We start from the raw sequence: 20,354 nt of genomic DNA, 5'->3' as shown, positions 1-20,354 counted from the left end.
AAAAAATTTGTAGGTATTGTTGACCACCGTTCGAAGTCTTTTTTGTTACCCTCCACCTGATTGTAGTTTGTGTCAAACATAGCAGAAAATGATTTTGTAAAGGTCATGCCCAAATATTTCATGGTATTCAAGTGCCACTTTAGTTTATATTCATCTCTAATCTTTTGAGAAGGTGTATAGTTGAATGATAGAATTTGTGTTTTGGATACATTAATTTTGTAGCCCCATAAGTGTTCGAAGGTATGGAATAGTTGCATCAAACACTTGTCAGGATCTCGTAAGAAAACAATGACATCATCAGCAAATAATCCAATAAGATGTTTTTGTCCGGCTAGAGTTACCCCCTCCATTAGATTTGTTCTTAAGAGTAATAACTCCTGCCGGTCTTTCTGATCCATTTGAAAACCATAGGTCATTGTCCCATTGCGTTTTCCAAAAAGCAGTATCCTTTTAAACAGAGTGTGATTCTTGATAAATAAAAAAAAGACAGTATTCTGTTGATTTGCAAACAAAAACAAAGCTTTACGCTTAACAGTGTCTCTTAAACACCTGACAATGAGAGAAAAAAATTGATATAGACAATGTGGCCTTAACACAAAATAATGAATAGTTTACTTCCCTTAGTGAACATAGTACTGACATTAACAACTTTTAGCCTGAACCTCAAAATTGTAGATAATCCCTTATGTGACATCTGTAACTTTATACCTCATCAGCGCAGGTGCTGCTTGAGCCTCAGGCGAAGTGGGTGCACCTCCTTTCCCTCAATAATCACACGGACCCCGGCAAAGTGAGCTCTTTTTCCTTCTTTCCTTGCAGTGCTCTGTCAGCAGAGGACATCTTCAGTGACTCTCAGGTAGTTTTTTCTTCAGGAAGGTGTAGTTTTTAGCTTTTCTCCAGATCTGGTTGCAAGCTGATCTTGTTGAAAACCGAATGATAACCAACCTTGACTTCTGATTTTTGTTGTAGCAGTCCAAGTGATGAACTACATCAACGCTGTCCCTAAATCCTGCACTAGTCTACCCGACAACGGCGCAGCAGATGTCAAAAACCTCTGATGTTATTTCTGGAAACTGACAATCATGTTAAACCAAACATACCAACTGTACCCCAAACAAACAGAACCCTACTAGTGTTTCCTTATTTTTAAATTCTAACAGTGAATTGAAGATGCTCAAAGACATTATGGAGAGTTTTATTGATCGGGGTGAAAGCACTCTTCTGATCAACAAGTTCACCAATAAGTCATCAAATGATCAATATGTTCATATGTACATCGATGGTTTTTGGCTGAACAACTATCAAAATATCTTGCATTTTATAAGGGGGTGGGACAACGGTGAATTTACACAGTTACAAGAACCAATTTTGTTTCACATGGTCATGTGGGACAGCAGCTGGCAGGAGGACTCTTCATTCCACTTCAAACATCTGGAGCCCACAATCGAAAAAAAACCCTCAAAACCACAACTACGACGATCTTGCTGCTGATGAAGAAGAGGATGAGGCTGATGAGGTGCTTCCAATGTATCTCTGCAGGAAGTGGTTAAGGCTGAAGACCACACCCCAGCCGATGGCAGGGTCCATGTTGATGAAACCATCTAGGTTCATCTGGCACTCTGAGGGGAAAACGCAGCCCAGTATGATGACATCATAACTACATGGTACACGCGATTACACACGCTAATAACTGGGAAGTCATGTGACCTGCAGTGCATATAGGGGCGTACGTAGGGGGAGGCATCTTCCACGATCCATCAGAGTTCCTCATGTGAGATCGATCAGATGCGAAGTTCAACAGGAAGCTGTCAGCAGGAACCACACGAAACTTCCTGGCAGACAGAAGGGGAAATTGTAACTATGATGTCACTCAGGTGTGTGTAGTTTCCTGTCATGATGCTCAGCTGTGTCTTACCTGTGGTATTCTGGTCTGATGTCACTCTCTGAGCGTAAGGCTTGGGCAGCGTAGAGCTTCAGGCTGCAGGGAAACGAGAGCGTTGAATCCAGATCATACACTAGAGAGTCCGATTGATCTGCCTGCAGCAGGATCACATGGTAGTCCTGAAACACAACGATGTTATCTTTAATGTCATTTTGACATCATTTGTGTTTATGTCTGTGCTCTCACAGTATTAACAGTGACATCACAAACCCAGATAACCGGCAGGTCTCCGTGTCCAGACTTCTGCTTCCACAGAGGAACCTCAAAGGAGAACAAATACAGAACATCAGCTTTAGAACCTCACCTGAGATGTTTCAAAAAACCTAAAAAACCAAGTGGATGTTTTTAGTTTTTTAGTTCATGTGTTATTGTAGGGTCTTTACCTAAGAATATAAAGCACCTTTTGTTTGGAGGCACCTTTTGTTTTTGCGATTTGGTGCTATATATGTAAAACTTAAATGGCAGATGTCTAAAAGAGCATGACAGGTGTTTCACAGAACCATCCTTTAATCCATTTTCTGCCACTTATCCGCATTCGGGTCACGGTGCGGCAGTCTGAACAGAGAAGCCCTCACCCAAGCCACCTCCTTTAGCTTATCCAGGGGGGCACTGAGATGTTTCTAACCCAGCTCTGAAATGTAATTTGCCTCCTCCTAGCATTTCATGCGCAGAATAACTCACCTGGGAGTTATCCAGGAGGCATCCTTGCAGGATGCCCGGACTACCTCAAACTGGCTCATTTCAATGTGGAGGAGCAGTTGGCTGTATTCTGAGTCCCTCACGAATAACCAAACTCTATCTCTAAGAGAGAGCCCAGCAACTCTTTGAAGGACACGTATTTCATTCAGTTTCATTTATATAGTGACAAATCCCAACAACATTTGCCTGAAGGCACTTTATATTGTAAAGTATATACAATAATAGTTTCTTCATAACCTCTCAGACCGGTTTCCTCTTTTTCTGTATTTCTTTGGTATAGTCGTGATTAACTTAAGACCTTCATATGTTACTTTTTGTTTCTATGCCTGCCATATTATGTGCTTTTTAAACTGGTACTCCAGGAAGCAAACAATAATAGCTCAGTGGGCCCTTTCACTGTGTGTGTTTACATTCTTGGCAATCTTCAGCAATGACCAAAAAAGTTTGTCACAAATCCTATGCTGTCGTTTCTTCCAGACCCCTCAGGAATTCCGTGTATCCGTATGCTGTTGCGTCAATCTGGACTCTAGATCATGACATTTAGCAGCTAGTTTAGCCACTTCTTGAAGTGCAAGACAGCAGTCCTACGTATTGGTTTAATATGCATGCTGAAGGATATATCCTGGTCAAAAATGACTCCAAGATTCCTCACAGTGTTGGAGACCAAGGTAATGCCAACCAGAGTAAGCATATTGTTAGATACCATATTTCTATTAATAGGGCAAGTACAATGAGCTCAGTTTTATCTAAATTCAGAAGCTGAAAAGTTAGAGGTCATCCAGGTCTTTAAGACATTCCTGCAGTTTAACTAATTGGTCTGTTTTATCTGGCTTCATGGGTAGATAAAGTTAGGTGTGATCTGCATAGCAGTGAAAATATGTGCTATGCCTTTTAATGTTCCTATCACATAACCCCGTGGAACTCCATAATTAATCTTGGCGACGTCTGTGGAGAGGACTGTCCATGTACATAAACAAATTGGAATCTATTATATAGATATGATTCAAACCACTGCTGCGCATTATGTTTAATACCTACAAGCATGTTCCAATCGCTGTAATAAAATGTTTCCCCACCACCTGCTCCAACTCACCACCAGACGGTGATTAATTGACATAGAGCAGCAGATCTGATGATACAATTACAAAATCCATCATCTTCATTTTAAATCTGACATTATACTGGCATTTGGTTCTCACCGTTCTCGTCTCATTGGAGATGAAGATCACAAACAGATGTTCCAGCGGTGCGGTTCTCTGTTTTCTGACATAGTCACAGAGTTTCCAGACATTTTCTTCACTGCAGAACAAGAACAGACAGAAGGGCAACAGACAGTCAGCCTGTAGGGCTTCCTGAAAGTTCTGAAGGATTAGTGTGTCCTGCTGATCCATCTGATCGTTTTTATTGATGGCTAATAGAAAATGTTTCACCAAGTCTTTAACTCCAATTCCAATTCCACACATTGCTATCAAAAACATTCACTCCTCAGCCAGAACCTACACAACACAGAGAAAAACACACACCTGAGGACAGTCAGGAAAAAGGGATGAAGAACTTTTCAGACTTTTCAGAATCTCACTGAACCTGAAAAGAAAGTGCTAGCCAAAGGACTCCATTTTGCCATTTCTCCTCAACAGTTGCCCACAGTGGACCTCATCACAGCCACAGAAACCGCCATACGGATTAATAAATTATCACAAACAGAAGCAGAGCAAATCAAGATGAAAGTTTCAGCCACCCTCTCCAGTGCCAAAGTTCCTCCGTCTAACCTCACAATACAAGAAAAGAAGGCCGTCGCTTCCCTGAGCAAAGACCACAACATCACCATATTACCAGCTGACAAAGGAAGGTGCACCGTGGTCCTAAACACAACAGATTACCACACAAAGATCACTACTCTCCTCAGTGACAAAAATACCTACGAAGCCTTAAAGCGAGACCCCACAAGCAGCCACAAAAAGAAAGTTATAGCTTGCCTTCAAGACCTTGAAAAGGACAAAATCATTGACCGCCCTTTATATCATCGCCTATACCCAGGGGATGCCATACCCTGTATTTATGGACTTCCTAAGATCCACAAAGAAGGTGTCCCACTCAGACCCATTGTTAGCAGCATAAACTCAGCTACTTACAACATTTCAAAACACCTAGCTACCATCTTAGCACCTCTGGTGGGGACCACCCCATATCACATCAAGAACTCCACCGACAAGGTCCAGAAACTTACCCTGGACCCAGATGAAACCATGGTGTCCTTTGATGTAGTCTCTCTCTTCACATGCATACCCACCATGGAGGCCGTGAAGACTGTCAGAAAACGACTACAAGAAGACAGCTCCTTGGAAGACAGGACCAACTTCACCCCCGATCAGATTTGCACACTGTTAGACTTCTGCCTTACCACCACATATTTTAAATACAACGAGGGTTTCTACAGGCAAAAACATGGCTGTGCCATGACCTCCCCGGTGTCACCCATTGTAGCCAACCTTTACATGGAGGAAGTGGAAAGGAAGGCTCTTGGCTCTTTTAAAGGGAGAGTATCCAGCCACTGGTACCGATATATAGACGACACCTGGGTCAAAATCAAAACACAAGAAGTGGAATCGTTCACTGCTTACATAAACACTGTGGATACAAACATCAAGTCCACCAGGGAAGACACAAAGGACAACTGTTTGCCTTTCCTGGACTGCGCCGTGCGCATTGAAGAGAATGGAAACCTCAACATTGAAGTTTACCGGAAGCCCACACACACGGACCAATACCTCCTCTTTGACTCCCACCACCCTCTGGAACACAAACTTGGAGTAATCAGGACCCTACACCACCGGGGAGAAAATGTTCCCTCTAAGCCTGAAGGGAAAAAGAAGGAACACACACATGTTAATGAAGCTATTAAAACAAGCGGTTATTCTAATTGGGCTTTCATCAAGTCTGCAAAGATGCACAGAAAAGAAGATCAGGCACCAGCTAGGGAGGATAAGAAAGAAAAATGCAACAACATTGTCATTCCCTACGTAGCCGGTGTATCAGAAAAACTCCAGAGAGTCTTCTCCAAGCATGACATCCCAGTTTACTTCAGACCCAGCAACACACTCAAACAAAAACTAATTCATCCCAAAGACAAAACTCCTAAACACAAACTTAACAATGTAGTGTATGCTGTACAGTGTAGCGAGGAATGCCCAGACCTCTATATTGGAGAGACCAAACAGCCACTTCATAAACGCATGGCACAACACAGAAGAGCCACCTCCACAGGACAAGACTCGGCATCTAAGAGGACAAAGGTCACTCTTTCGAGGATGCAAATGTTCATATTTTGGGTCCTTCACTCTAGTTAGCAGTGAGCGCAGCACACGCCACGTCCGATATGAAAGGGCCTTTCATATCAGATCAGGAGCGCCGATATAAACAAACTGAAGCAAGAGCGGCAGAGGCTGCTTGGGCTGATCCGCTCCCTGGAAAGTGACATTGAAGACCTGAAGAGGCAGATCTCTGGACATGAAAAGACCAGTCAGGACAAGGAGAGAAAGAATCAGGAACTGGAGAAGTTTGTTCTTGAATTCCAGCTGAAAAGCAGAAAACTGAGCCTCTGCAACATGACATCAGTGTGAAGAAGGAGCGGATCAGTCAGCTGGAGGAAGAGCTGATACAAACCGACAAGAGCAATGCTCAGCTGAAGCTCACCGTCTCTGAGCTGAAGCTCAAACTGAAGACCAGAGACAAAGAGATGTGCAAAGAGAGTCAGAAGGTCAAAGATTTCAAATTTGAAATCAGACCTGGACAACTGTGTCGGCTTCATCCAGGAGCCTAAAACCCTGAAGGACAACATACAGATGCTATACGCTCGATATGTCCAGCAGACTGAAAGGATGGAGAGAACCAATGCAGATGATACTGTTCAGAAGGCGCTGCGTCACCAGTGTGAGCAACAGGAGAGGACAGTAAATGGCCTCAAAATGAGGCTGGTCAAATCTGCAGAGGAGCACGAAAAGGTCTACACCAAAATCATGAAGGAAACATGACTCTGATAGCTGAAATCAACAAGCTGCGGAAGGAGCTGCATTTGGCCAGGACTCAGGCTAAAGACGTCAAAGATCAGCTGGCTCTCTTAAAGAAGCCCAAGAAGTCACAGCCCATCTTAGAAGAAGCAGCCTACCAGGAGCCCAAACAGCTAGGAGTCAGCTGATTGTCTTTTACCTCAGCAATAGCTCTGCAACTAACACACAGCAGCAGATACACATATAAGAAGAAAGTTGTTAGTATGATTCTTGTATTCATTCTTAATTTAAATTGATAATGAATGTGTGGATTTGTATGTTACCATAGCAATTTACTGCAGGAAACAATCATATTTATTTATTTATTTATTTATTTATTTATTTTACGGGTTGTACGGAAGCCCCAAACGCAATTTCATTGTTCTTTGACAATGACTATAAATAAATAAATACTTGAAAATACTTGATTTGATAAAGGTTTGATCACTGACCTGTAAAAAAATAAAAAATAAATGAAAGGGCCTTTAAACAAGATGGGGCGATAGTCAAACTGACCAGCAGATGTCACTGTGGACATGGGTTTCAGATTTTTTCGAAGCCTCGATACAATTCGGTTGTATGTTTGTTGATAACCTGATATTAACACTGTTTAAAGGAGGATTATTATTCCTTACAATGATCTTGTGATTTTTATTCTCTCACTGACAAATTTAAAGAAACTGCTCTAAAAATTAAACGGAAATCTGAACTAGCCAATCATTGTAGTTGCAGCTGCTTTGACCAGACGTGTGTTTACAATTCTCAGGAGCAAAGTAATGTTCTGACACAGAGCCTGCACGTCACCTGTTGCAGGTATGTCGGGACTCACCAGTAGCAGCTCGTGTACACGCAGTCCTCGCGCGTCGGAACGAGTCTCCGATTCATGATCGGGTGTTACACTGAAAGAGTTCCAAGGGAAACGGACTGACGCCAAATCCGCTAAGGAAAGGGGACTTTCAAATTAAAAGCATCGACAAAGTAACAGTAAGACTGGGGTCCAACTGCTAATTTCACTTCGCTGCCGCCACAAGAAATTAGCTTCAGTGCTTCCTTAGTTACCTCCTACATTAGAGACGCTGCATTCTTCATGAAAGGAGAACACCGTTTACAGCAAAGCACTATGAGAGAAACAAACTGACCTCTGAACCTGTTAGCTAGCTTAGATTTTCAGAGAATCACTACTTTAGCAGTATACAGTCCCCATTCACTCAGGAGTTATCCTTCTGCTCAGCACCATAAATCATCAGAAAAGACTTGTTTTTCATTAAATCTCTTAGAAATTTTAATTTTTGTAAACATCTGCACTGCAAATTTCGCAAGCTTTAATTAGCTTTTTGATAAAATACTTTATCAAACTGAACTGAACAAATCTCTTCATATCAAATTGATTATACGGTGAACTAAAAACTACATGAGTGAAATTTTCTCACTGAAATATAAATAAAACCCAGACAGATCTGGATCATCACTCCAGAAACTAATTCAAAACAAGCTAACGAGCAAATCTAAAACTAGAATAACTGTGGTGAGATGGGCAGAGTTCACAGGGGGTCCAGGCTCCTCAGCTAACTCTGTAAATATGGCTGTCATGATATCTGAACTTAACATCTTAAACCTGATCGATCACCCACAAATAGCCAATTATGCATCTTTTTATTAATCTTTAATGGCCCTAGACAGGAAAGGGATGTCACACTGCTGATCAATATCAGCTCCTTTCACCAGACTGACAGCATACACACACACACACTCAAAAACAGTTCAGTTTATTCAAAAAGGAACTGACACCACAGCAAGGAGACCAGTGAGGCAAGGACTCATGGTGTCACATGTTAAGACATTGTGTCTGAAAGTAAAAACATTAGAAAAACGGCATCTGTGGTTGCTAAGCATGTTGCTATGTGAAGAGGCAGATAGTAGCATCAGCGCCAGAGGAGAAGACCCAGGGTTGCGTGGGGTGAAAGGTCACATCCAGAACACCAAGATCATGAGTCATCACATGACCTCTGAGGACTTTCACTGGGACGATGAGTGGATTCTGCAAAAGGTCACTGTGGAGGTAGCAAGGAGGGGTTAGAGTGTAACTGAGAGGAGGAAAAATAAGTGTGTGTGTGTGTGTGTGTGTGTGTGTGTGTGTGTGTGTGTGTGTGTGTGTGTGTGTATATATTACTTGTAAACAGTCCCGTGACAGACTATCACTGAGCCATCATCAGACGCCGAGGCAAACAGCGGGTACAGTCTGTGATAGGCCACACCCCTCACTGCTTTCTTATGGTGTCTGCAGAGAGAAGGTGATCCATACCACATGATAAATGATTAAAAACAAACAAACAAACAAACAAACAAACAAACAAACAAAAGAAAACAACATCTGATCAATATGTAGTATTCTACAATCAATGATGACACACCAATGTCAGCGTCATGATTGAGTACACATGCTTTGAGACCACTCTGAACCAATCACAGCTCTGATTTGTTTGAGGTGAGACTCAGGTAAGGTCTTTGTTTGCTCAGCAGGATTTAAACTCCTCACCTTCCTGGTGCACGTCTGACTGAAATCTCATTTCCTGAACTGCTGCACCTGCTGGGCTGTGAAGGCACTGCAGATCTTTTGTTTTTGTCAATTTAAACAATGCTGCTTTATGTACAAATCAGCTCTGGCTATGCAAAATTCTGTTGGCAGCAATGTATAAAATGTGAAAAATACAAGCTGAACACAAGAGGGAGCATTATAAAATGAAATAAAGAGCTATAATCATTTTAAAACCGGGATACCATACAAATAAACTACATGGCAGTTCTGAATAGAGTAATTCACACTTTTCTTAGGGTTTAAATGTAAACCAGACACTTCAGAAAATATGTGGATTTTATTGATGACAAGAGGGATTTGTTCTGACCTTTTGAGGAAAACTGTAGTATCATCTGCCAGCTGAGTGCTTAGGTCTATACATGTGACATTGTGATTTTCATAACAGTCACACAAGCTGTGACTGTTATGAAAATCACAATGTCACAGCTTGTGTGACTGTTGCGCAGTGGTTGTGGTTTCATTGTCAGAGTTAGGCACATCAAATGTAGCAGATATGAATTATTTTAGATTCATGCACTGAATTCCACTTTCATACCAGCTGTATAGTGTCTAACATAAAGAGAGCATAAACAGTGATGGTAATTACCCAGGACAACTCAAACTCACAAAACACTTGTTAAATTTAGGTGTGTAAAGAGCAGTAAACCTCCAAATCTGTAATTAATCTTAAAAATATTCACTTGTTAACTCTTAACCCACCTGTGCTTTCCCTTTACTCAGCATTGATGCAGCTGTCTGTGAATCTACTTAATTTATAACTTCTGACAAAGTCTAGTCTAGCTGTGTTAGATAATCACTCTAACAACACCACCTTCTGTAGGGGACTGCATAAACCTGCAATATTTGTAACCTTGAGAGTTACTAAGTACAGCCACCATTTGAAGAAACCCTGACCCCCCATTCTGGAGATCAGGTCTGAATGAAGACAGGAGCACTCAAGGTCACCTGTAGCTGACCAAGACATTGCTTCCATTGTAACAATTAACAAAGTGGTAATGTTGACAGCTCATGTCTAAAAGGGTTAAACTCAGATGATCAGAGTGACTGGCAGGTACGTACCGGAGCATCTTGTAGGGTTTAGTTGACAGATCGAGGTCAAACCAGCTCAGCTTACAGTCATAACTCCCACAGATCACATGATCACCTGCAGACACACGAACAGACAGGTGGGACAGCTGTGAAGAGAATACTGCTCGTATAAATACAGATGACTTTAGGACGAAGCGACTGCGGTGAGCGAAACGACCATTGCGGCGGGTTTATTGGAGCCTTTAAGACTTGTGTGTGGGGGACTGGGGTGTGGTTACCTCCTGGATGGACAGCCATGCTGGAGATCCACTTGGAGTTGGTTTGGAGTTTTTTAGTCATTTCTTGTTTGACGAGGTTGTAGATGCGGATCGAGCGCTGTGTGGCCACAAAGAAATAGGGCCTGATTGGGTGGAAGGATACGCACTGGACCAGGCCTTTGTTCCTGCTGAAGGGGTTCTGACTCCGCCTCCGGCTCAGCTGGTGGATATACACCTGCAGGTGGCTTGTGTTATCTGGCATCACTGATGCTAGGTAGTCTCCTTTAGCATGCCACACCACCTGGTGAACAGCCTGCAGAGATCAACAGCGATTAGGCCAGATGTGGATCAGAGTGGGGGGGTTTAAAAACAAATGAATAAATCAACCAATCAGGTGGTTTTCTCACTTTGGGGTGTTGGATTTTGAGGCGGAGCCCCTGGTTTAGCTCTTCCCCCTCAGCCTCGCTCCAGACAACAGACCCATTTCCTTCTGCTGGCTCCTCCCCCTCCTGCTGGGCACTGAGGAGTCGTTCTGACGACAAGATGACCTGTTTATCTGCCAGAGAGGGAGACAGGATCAAGACCACAGAGTCCCTGAAACCAGAGAGAAACAGAGGGACAGGATCACATCAGTGGGAGAGGAGGGAAGAGTTTAAAATCCTGCTTGTTTCTAGAGTATTTAAAAGTATAATGGGAGCCAGAGCCTTAAGCTTTCAGATCTCCCTCTGTGGAACCAGCTCCCAGTTTGGAATCAGGAGAGAGAAACACTCTACTTTTAACATTAGGCTTAAAAGTTTTCTTCTTGATAAAGCATATAGTTAGGTCTGGATCAGGTGACCCTGAATCCTTCCTTAGTTACGCCGCAATCGTGCTCATAAAGTTGGATGTCCACAACAACAAAAAACCATCGTTAGAAATCACTGAATTAAATTATTAATACATGCTCTCTTCCTCATATGACATATTTATCCCCATCTCGCTCCAGGGGTTATGTGATTGATGGGATATTCTTTGTATTACTGTAGGACAGGGGTGGGCAACTCCAGGCCTCGAAGGCCAGTGTCCTGCAGGTTTTAGATGTGTCCTTGATCCAACACAGTTGATTCAAATGGCTAAATTCTCCAGAGGCTTGAGAACGAACTAATCATGTGATTCAGGTGTGCTGACCCAGGGTAATATCTAAAACCTGCAGGACTTGGAGTTGCCCCCACTGCTGCTGTAGGATCTTTACCTTAGAATGTACAGCACCATGAAGCAAATGCTGTTGTGATGTTGTGCTATACAAATAAAACTGAATGTCACAGGCAGACGGAGAAAGAGAGAGAGAGACAGAGAGGTGCTCACAGGGCAACAGCCAGAAAACAGACAGACGGATTTGGGTTCCAGGCAACGCTCTTCACAGCTCCGCCCACCTGGACCGTCTTCATACAACGAGACGAACAGACCTCCCAGAATCTGACAGAGCCATCATCACTTCCTGTGAACAGGGAGGAGAGAGATTACAGTCCCGCCCACACTCAATGAACTCATCCAAAGGATGCATGTTTTATTTAAACATCACCTTCAAACTGGGTTTTCAGGAAGTGCTCTGACCACAACACAGAAAACTCAAAGAAAAGAAGATAAAAATGAATATGGAGTTAAAAAAAAAAAAAAAAAATATCCAAAACAGGTTGTTTTTAGGAAGAATTTCAAAGACAGAGTCGTGGAAACTGGAAAGCATTATCATGGATACTCTGTGGCAGTACAGTCGGTCTTTACAAAACACAGACTCCTGAATCAAATACTTATTTCCAGATACTAATTCAAAGACGACTGGACTCCGCCTTTCCAATAAATACACCAAGGAAAGTGTAAATGGATAAGACCACACAGAATAAAGCTGCTTTGTGCACAGACACAATTTGAGATTATCAGGCTGAGGTCTCTGTGTGGAACTGTCATCATGTCTGGTTTTAAAACAGTAACAACAGAATGCTCATCTTGAGACTCAATCAATGAAGCTGCCTGCATCGTTTACACACTCTGTGGTGCAGGTGTGTAGACTGGTCGGTCAATAACCCTGCCTGGGATCAAACACTTGACTCTCACTGTGAGCTTTACACCACTCAGTCATGATGTCAACAGTTTCTATTGATGTGTGAGTGGGACAAGCTGAGGTTACCTGAGGCAAGCCACTGTCCCGATGGAGACACACTGATAGAGCGAACCAGACCGCTGTGACCTCGATAGACCTGAACACACAGATAAAAGATGTGAGAAAGGGTTCACCACTTTGTTTGTGTGCATGTGTTCAGGTGTGTGTGCTGTACCAGCGACCGTGTGGTGGGAAATGGCTGAAGGTCCTTTGGTTTGGGAAGTTGGGGAATCAGATCCTCTGGATTCACATTCACCTACATGCAGACAAACAGGAAATTATTTAAACCGCATGCCTAAAAGGGCAGCTCCAGCTTTAGGTAGTAGGACAGACTGAGAAAGGTTACCCTCATCTTCCTCTGTCGTGGGCACAGATAAAGGTCCAGGCAGCGCTCAAACCTCTCGTGGATGAAATGAGAAAATGCTGGAACCTGACGGAGGCTCGAGTACTTCCTTGGAACAAACGGCAACTTTCTGTCTGCTGGATCCTGTTGCTCCCACAGTGCTCGCTGCAGACAGGTGAGGCAAGTGAGGACAGACAGACGGGGGGGAAGAAAAATGTGTCTTTGAATGCAGTTCTATCTATCCTCTGAACAGAAACCAGGTGAGGCAACACATTGACAAACCTCCTCGTCAGTAAACAGATACTCGGGTGGTGGGTTGTAGGACTCATGGTGACCAGGTAAAGGGATTTTGGGGGCGGGCAGGTGCATCTTATGTCTGGCCAGAATGGAAGAGTCTTCGCTGGCCCACAAGTTGTAATACCGCCCCCTGCCATCATCCTCTACCCGCCTGGGTTTGATCCAACCCATTTTTATGGCATGGACCAGTTTGGACACCTGCAGACAGGCAAGTCAGACAGGTGAGTTACAGACAGCTGAGAACAGCCAGGTAAGCCAACTGAGTCAGGTGCATTACCTTCTCCTTCTCTGTGAGCGAGGGGATAAAGCTGCGTTTGTCTGCAGGTCTGTTGGTGACGGGATGAATCATCACGTCGCTGCTGAAGAATTCTACCATTGGCTGCGGAAGAGGGGTAAAGAGACAGGTAGCCAGCGTGTTCTACATTTTTAAGCCACACTCACTTCTTCTAGCTGGTCTGGGACATGTGGTTACTAAAGGGTGGATCAAGCAGGTAAATGCGAGGCTAGTGAACCCCAGTGTCACTCTGTGAGGGCATACCTCGTACTCATTGAAGTTGACATCTCCAAACTGTCCTCTCTGCAGACGGTTCACCAGCTCCACCTGATCATCGGACAGCACGACGTCACTTCCTGTCTGCTTGTCATGCACCGTTCTCCTGCAGACAGCAACCTGTTAGCTTCATCAGCATTCCCTATCAAACCTATGAAGAAGTTAGCATCATGCTAACTGCTCACCAGTACTCCGGGTTCTCCATCTTATCCAAGAAGTCATCAAGCTCATCCTTGTTCCTTATTGGCTTGTAGATTTTTTTCCCATCCAGATTGTACCCAATGTGAGGGAAGTCTTTGTACCACTCCATAGGAATGTTCCCCACTGTGTTCCTGATATCCTGAAGAACAATGTGAGCATGAGAAACCACCACAGGATGGAGAGGGGAACATAAAAGAAGCAAATGCACCAATCAGAACATGTGTAAAGAAACATGTATCCTGTACAAAACATGTTGTATTGTAGCCACTTTAACAGGAACGCTGACAGGGGTTTGTCTTAGTTATGCTCACATATATCACAAGGCAAATGTTGATTATGTTAAATTTGATTATGGATTTAACAGGAGCCAAAGAGGAGAAGCCAGTACGGGAGAAATATACTCTCTCTTTTTAGTCCCTGTAAGTTTTCTTACTGTAGCATTTTGGAACGATTGAAGGCTTTTCAGGGAGTTTTTAGGACATCCTGATAATAATGAATTACAGTCGTCCAACCTAGAAATAATAAATGCATGAACTAGTTTTTCAGCATCACTCTGAGACAGGATGTTGCTAATGTTAGAGCTATTGAATAAAGCAGTGTTTAATGTGCAGGAAGGACATAATTTTTTTTGTTTTGGTAAAACACCGGTCCTGTCTGGCAGGCATGATCCGAATGCGTTGTTGTACCAAATACATTTGTTTTTACAAAAACAGCACTATGGATTCTCTGAAGACTCTCTTGTTAATCTTTTTTCTTTTAGTATTAATAGCATTATTTTTATGGATATTATGTTAGGTCAAGGCCAGGTTGGTAAAAGACAGAAGAAAGCCGCTGAAGACCCAAGGCCACACATTCCGATGACAACCGTACTCCAACCAAGGAACTATGGACAGAGCTCCCACAGTCAAGGGTAGGTGTGACAGGGGCCAGAGGCAGCGGGTGGATGGCCACCCAGCACAAGCTATGGGTGGGCCCTTACTCCCAGACCCCTTGAGAACGGCACGACACCTGGGGGAGCCCCCACCGTGCAACAGAGAGCCCCCCTCCAATGACCAACGTGAAACAACAGGGAGTGGAATGCCTGCCCGCCCCCCTCCCAAAAAACAATGTCCCAGAGGGACCGAGGCTCAGTGAGCCAGAGACACAGACCTAGCCACACACACAAACTGCAGTACCCACAGTGGGTACTCCACCCTTTTCTGACTGAAGACCATGACTTTGGATGTTGATTCTCATCACAGCTTTTTCAGGCTAATAAAGGTCAACATCGGGTGAAACAGAGAACTCTGAGCTTCACCAGGAGCAAAAATCTCCCAGCTTTTTATTAGTGTACATGTGGCTAAAATTGCATACAATACACCAGACAAGCATAAGAAAAGTAATGACAAGCACACAAATGAATAAGTTTAGATCACCTCTTCATCTGAAGAATCGTGTTCATACTCATCTTTCTTCTTTTCTTCACTCACTTCTCCCTCTTTTTTTTCCTTCATCTACAGATGGAACAAAGTTCAGGTGATGTTCTGCAGCAGAACACTGAGGACACTTTTAACAGCAACCAATCAGCAGTCAGACCAACACAGAGTTAAAACCCCTCTTATCTGCTTACACTTTACCTTGTCGTCATCGTCATCAGATCCCTCTTCCTCCTCGTCATCAGATCCCTCTTCCTCCTCGTCATCAGATCCCTCTTCCTCCTCAGAGTCACTCCCAGAATCCTCCAGTCCTGAGTAGACACTGTCCTCGCTATCTGATAAATCATCATCCTTATCTTCATCAGCAGGTTTCCTGTTAAAGTTGAAGATCTGAGAAGGAAAACCCAGAATTACTCAATTAAAAAACCATCAGTTTTTTGCTGACATTTCCAAGAAGAGTGTAATTAAAGAGCAGAAAAATAAAACCTACGAATCATTCGCACAAGCTAATAGCCTGTGCTAATGATTCTGTGAGTGATCACACACACTTAAATCAAACAATAACCAGCAACTAAAAGCAAAACATGTCAAATCAGGATAAACTTATGTACTCTACTCAGGATTGACGTCACTCTGTGCAACCCTAACCGTACACATGTACTCTGACACACTACCTGCTGCAGTGCTCGTTCCGTCACAGTATGTCTGTGAAGGTCCTCAGTCATCCAGGTGATCTTAGTCAAAGGAGCTTGGAAAGAAAAGCGTCTGGACTTCTTTAAGTTGCTTGAAGACGTTTCACCTCTCATCCGAGAAGCTTCTTCAGTTCTAAGGTGAAATGGTCAAATAGAACTGAAGAAGCTTCTCGGATGAGAGGTGAAACGTCTTCAAGCAACTTAAAGAAGTCCAGACGCTTTTCTTTGCAAGCTCCTTTGACTCGTTCCGTCACAGTTTTACTGCCATTTACGTCACTGCTTCCATGTTGGATCGTTAGCTCTGGGTCGGTGAGGTTGATCCGACAATGCGAGTTAAAATCTGAGTTGAGGAGGTCTTCCTTTTAAAACTCCGACATTATAACGGAGCCCTAACCCGAGACTGACATCACACATGTGCACAGAGGACAGTTCTGTGTTTATTATAGAAGCAGCAACGCCCCGGTCCGGTCTCATGGCTCTGTGTCTGCTCTGAGGGCTAAACAGCAGCCTGCCCCGTGTTAGCATGCTAGCTCGTTACTAGCATGTTACCAGATCTTCATCACTTTCTTCCTGTGTGTGTGGATCACCTGGTTCTGCTCCTCATCCTCTTCTTTACTCCTCTTCAACGCTGTTTTCCCCCCTGCTTTCTTCATCGCTCCTCTCCGGTCGCTCCACGCGTTTCTATCCTCCTCGATTCAACCACGTGAAACCGAAGGTTAGAGGTCACGTGTCACAGCTCGAGGGCGGGGCCTGCTGGTGACGCCTCGAGCTTCTGGCAGAAAGTCATAGTTACAGTGACACGACCTCTGCCGGGGAGCTTGCTGTTCTCCCCGGCTCAGATATTTGAAGTTTACGCAGCTACATTCTGGCCTGAAAATATCTTAATAGTTCATTTTGCGACCCAGAAAGAGTAATAAGGATAATATTAAAACTAAGTTGCTGCAGTAGTAGTAGTAGTTGGAAGCTGGAATTAGCTGGGCCAATCTGGGATATGGTTTTTCAATTTTGTTGTCCGGGTGGAAAATCGGGAGAAATTCGGTAGAATGGTGACACCGGGAGATTTTCGGGACGGGCACTGAAATTCGGGATTCTCCCGGAAAAATCGGGAGGGTTCGCTTGTATGACTACGTCCCGCTGGTTAGCCACCACCACTTTGTCCGTATCTGGAAGTCCCACAGGATCTTAGCTCAGTCATTCTCGACCACCTTAGCTGGCATCTCCCATTTTGACCTTGGGACTTCCAGGCCATTCCTCAGCACAGATGTTTCTGTATACTATACTCTATTGCCTGTTGTAGTGTGTGCTAGAAATTAGGACTGGGCGATGTGAGGAAAATATGAGTAATATGACCCAGTTTGCAAGTCTCCATATAGGCTTGCTCCGCTCCTTTTCCAACTCTTAGCTCATCAACCAAGGGACTAGAAGAACTGCCACCCAGGTAACTCAGAAAACAAATAAAGGCTAAATCATACACATAACAATGTAAAGTAAAATATGTGCATTTATTTTAGAATACAGGATCACGTTATTGTATAAATAAATAAATTCTAAACCAAAACAATTCTTTACTATCCTGTAAATTGAATCCTATGTTTAAAGAAAAGCAAAATATTAGTGTAGTGTTATGTATAAGTCTCTATTGCAGCACTGTGATGTTTGGCAGATATTACCCAATATCTGTGGCTGTAACTGCAGCCATCACAATAGGGAACAAACATCTGCAACCATGCAGCTGCACTGCTTTTAAAGTTGAGCTGTATGTGAGGATGGGAAGAACAGACACAGAAACCACATCCTCAAGAATGAACAATAAATTGACCTTCCCATAGAGATGAATAAAGTTCTATTCTATTCTATTCTATTCTATTCTACATCAGTGACCCGCATGTAAAGGAAAGATGTGTCCGGGAGAGAAGCCAGCACCACTGAGTCAGATCAAAAATGATCACAATCAGATTAAATACAACACTGTTGAGTGTTAAATTAACACTTTTGACAGTGTTATATGTTTAAAAGTAACCTAGTCCGTTTTGAAGATTAACAATGGCTAACACTGAGCAGTGCTGGTTTTCTAACACTGGAATATTTCTAACATTTTGAGTTATTTTCCAGTGTTAGAAAATCAGCAATATACACTCTAGGACCAGGGGTAAAGGGATCAGTAACAATTTAAAATTTACAGTCTGATGATTTAAAGTCTCGCACACAACCCGTGGAAAGGGGAGGGGGACCGGCTGCTTCCAAATAGAGCACATTTCATTCATAGTGCTGTAACGCCAGGACTGACATAATGAATTAATTAAATACACCATTAAATAATTAATTAAATGTGTCAATAATATTTCTTTAATTAATTATTTCCCATTTTAATTAATTATTTCCAATTTTAATTAGATATTGGCACATTTAATTAATTATTTAATGGTGTGTTTAATTAATTTATTATGGCAGTCCTGGCATTCCATATCAATCCTAGCCCATTATGTATTCATGATTTGATTCCTGGGTTGTGCGAAATCCCAGAAATAAACCCTAGACAAAGTGAATCTGTGAACTAAGGTGTAGGTCTGTTAGATTATGTTGTGGTGAGCCTCGGGTTGAGGGATGGGTGTTCATACTGGAGTGCAAAATTAAAACCAATGGAAGATGGACAAGAAAAGTTCAAAGCCATCAGGTGCTCAGTTTAGAAAAAAGAGAAAAGAAGAGGAGGAGAAACCAGCAAAAGATACAGGTAAGCAGATGTGTCATTGGATAATGGCAGGTCATCCTGAAACAATCAGAATCAGAATACTTTATTAATGCCTAAGAAAATTATGTGGGTTACAGTTACAGTTGTTCCAAGAAGAAATTGTAAAAATAGTACCAGTAACAGACTAAACTCCAAACAATACATTAGGTTAGAGATTTTAAACATTTAAGAAATAGCACTAATATATACAGATCACTCAATTATAAATATCAAGGATTAACAGAGGGGATTATAAATAAATATCAAGAAAATTGACAAGAACGCCAGAGGGAGTGTTCACCCAGGGCGCCAAACAGGCTAGGACCACCACTGATGAAGGTTATGTGCATTTCCAAGAGCTGGAGTGGGGAACTTTTCTTTTCTTTGCCAAGGTCTTTAATCTTGAAAACTGCATGACACACTGGCAGACAGAAAATTCTGGGGATCTGGAACACGGAAATAGAATATTTAAACAACTGTAACCAGCTAACAAATTCATTTTTTATTTGATCTTTTTTATTATTAATTTTTTTATTTTTTTTATTTTGTGGTTTGGTGCTGTTACTTAACTCAAAATGTCAAATTTGACATTTTGAGTTAAGTAACAGCACCAAACTCCAATAACACTTCCCTCATGGTGCTTTATATTGTAAGGTTAAGACCATACAATAATGCACAAAAACTCCAACCCCCTAGAGCAAGCACTTTGGTGGCAGTGGGAAGGAAAAACTCACTTTTAAAAGAGAGCCAACCAGACTCTGGGATGGGGTGGCCATCTGCCTCAGCCAGTTGGTGATGAGGGAAGGAAGTTGGGAGAAGAAGAGGGGTTATTTTTAACCACTCTGGTTTTAAAATTAAATTTAGATGCCCAATTTAAATGAATATTTTAAGCCAATTTAAGAGTTTTGTCACACAATCACATGGCATGGTTTTTGAAGGTTTTGACGATTGCTTCGTCAACCACTGGGTTGCTTGACTTCATTAAGAGTACTGGAGAATCCCACCTGTCATGGAGTTCATTGTATACTGTCAGGCTGAGTTGTTCAATGTTCTCTAAGGACATTTTGTAGTTTATGGACAAAATTATAATAAAATCTGATGTTCCTGGATGCCATGTTGTCGCTTCATTTTCTTGGCTCATAGCGTGCATTACCAGATCTTTAGTGACATTTTTCACCACTTCCTTGTACTCTTCCCTGTTTTTAGAGACACTGAGGACTCTTCTTGGTAACGACAACAGCTTTTTGGTGAAGGTTGGACGGTAATATTATCAAGCTGTTCCCTCAGATTAAAAATCAAATATTTTTCCTTGCAGTTGTGTGTCTTGCAAAGATCCTTGAGAATGGCCTTGTCTAGAGTTTTCCGCCATTTTGGGATAGATCCAAATGTTTTAGCTCAATTTCAGGCCAGATTTTCTCAATC

At 42.6% G+C, this 20,354-nt stretch overlaps 2 protein-coding genes across 4 annotated transcripts; both read right to left on the bottom strand.

Annotated features, from left to right (window-relative positions):
- Window positions 1–1,179: 1,179 nt before the first annotated feature.
- Window positions 1,180–7,948, bottom strand: wdyhv1 (WDYHV motif containing 1). Of its 2 annotated transcripts, none has more exons than XM_040021029.1 (6): window positions 7,517–7,948; window positions 3,841–3,940; window positions 2,153–2,203; window positions 1,916–2,061; window positions 1,731–1,832; window positions 1,180–1,619 (listed from the first exon to the last, which is right to left on the bottom strand). In XM_040021029.1, exons 1-6 carry the CDS (start codon window positions 7,570–7,572, stop codon window positions 1,547–1,549), a joined length of 528 nt encoding a protein of 175 aa, XP_039876963.1. In that variant the 5' UTR covers window positions 7,573–7,948; the 3' UTR covers window positions 1,180–1,546. The 2 variants fall into 2 exon arrangements, with proteins under 2 accessions (XP_039876963.1, XP_039876962.1); XM_040021028.1 differs by having other exon boundaries at window positions 1,708–1,832; window positions 7,517–7,929.
- A 375-nt stretch (window positions 7,949–8,323) lies between these two features.
- On the bottom strand, window positions 8,324–16,960 carry bop1 (BOP1 ribosomal biogenesis factor). 2 transcript variants are annotated; one of them, XM_040021026.1, is made up of 16 exons: window positions 16,792–16,959; window positions 15,714–15,902; window positions 15,513–15,590; window positions 14,082–14,236; window positions 13,885–14,002; window positions 13,624–13,725; window positions 13,332–13,544; window positions 13,053–13,214; window positions 12,882–12,962; window positions 12,734–12,803; window positions 11,914–12,046; window positions 10,977–11,163; window positions 10,591–10,882; window positions 10,343–10,427; window positions 8,858–8,965; window positions 8,324–8,738 (listed from the first exon to the last, which is right to left on the bottom strand). In XM_040021026.1, the coding sequence occupies exons 1-16, from the start codon at window positions 16,855–16,857 to the stop codon at window positions 8,585–8,587; spliced, it is 2,193 nt and encodes a 730-aa protein (XP_039876960.1). In that variant the 5' UTR covers window positions 16,858–16,959; the 3' UTR covers window positions 8,324–8,584. The 2 variants fall into 2 exon arrangements, with proteins under 2 accessions (XP_039876960.1, XP_039876961.1); XM_040021027.1 differs by having other exon boundaries at window positions 8,720–8,808; window positions 8,853–8,965; window positions 16,792–16,960.
- Window positions 16,961–20,354: the final 3,394 nt, after the last annotated feature.

Source organism: Simochromis diagramma, unplaced genomic scaffold, assembly GCF_900408965.1.
Source record: "Simochromis diagramma unplaced genomic scaffold, fSimDia1.1 OVJJ01000753.1, whole genome shotgun sequence".
NCBI lineage: Eukaryota > Metazoa > Chordata > Actinopteri > Cichliformes > Cichlidae > Simochromis > Simochromis diagramma.
Note: the sequence above shows the minus strand (reverse complement) of the source record. Positions and strands in the feature narration are given on the sequence as shown.

Excerpts from the sequence above, each read along its gene's own strand:
- wdyhv1 (XM_040021028.1), bottom strand. The coding sequence starts at position 7,572 with ATGAATCGGAGACTCGTTCCGACGCGCGAGGACTGCGTGTACACGAGC. Across the intron at positions 3,941-7,516 it reads GTGTACACGAGCTGCTACTG|TGAAGAAAATGTCTGGAAAC; the intron begins GTGAGTCCCGAC and ends CTTGTTCTGCAG. Across the intron at positions 2,204-3,840 it reads TCTCCAATGAGACGAGAACG|GTTCCTCTGTGGAAGCAGAA; the intron begins GTGAGAACCAAA and ends TTCTCCTTTGAG.
- bop1 (XM_040021026.1), bottom strand. The coding sequence starts at position 16,857 with ATGAAGAAAGCAGGGGGGAAAACAGCGTTGAAGAGGAGTAAAGAAGAG. Across the intron at positions 13,545-13,623 it reads CGCTCACAGAGAAGGAGAAG|GTGTCCAAACTGGTCCATGC; the intron begins GTAATGCACCTG and ends GCCTGTCTGCAG. Across the intron at positions 10,883-10,976 it reads TCAAAATCCAACACCCCAAA|GCTGTTCACCAGGTGGTGTG; the intron begins GTGAGAAAACCA and ends TGATCTCTGCAG.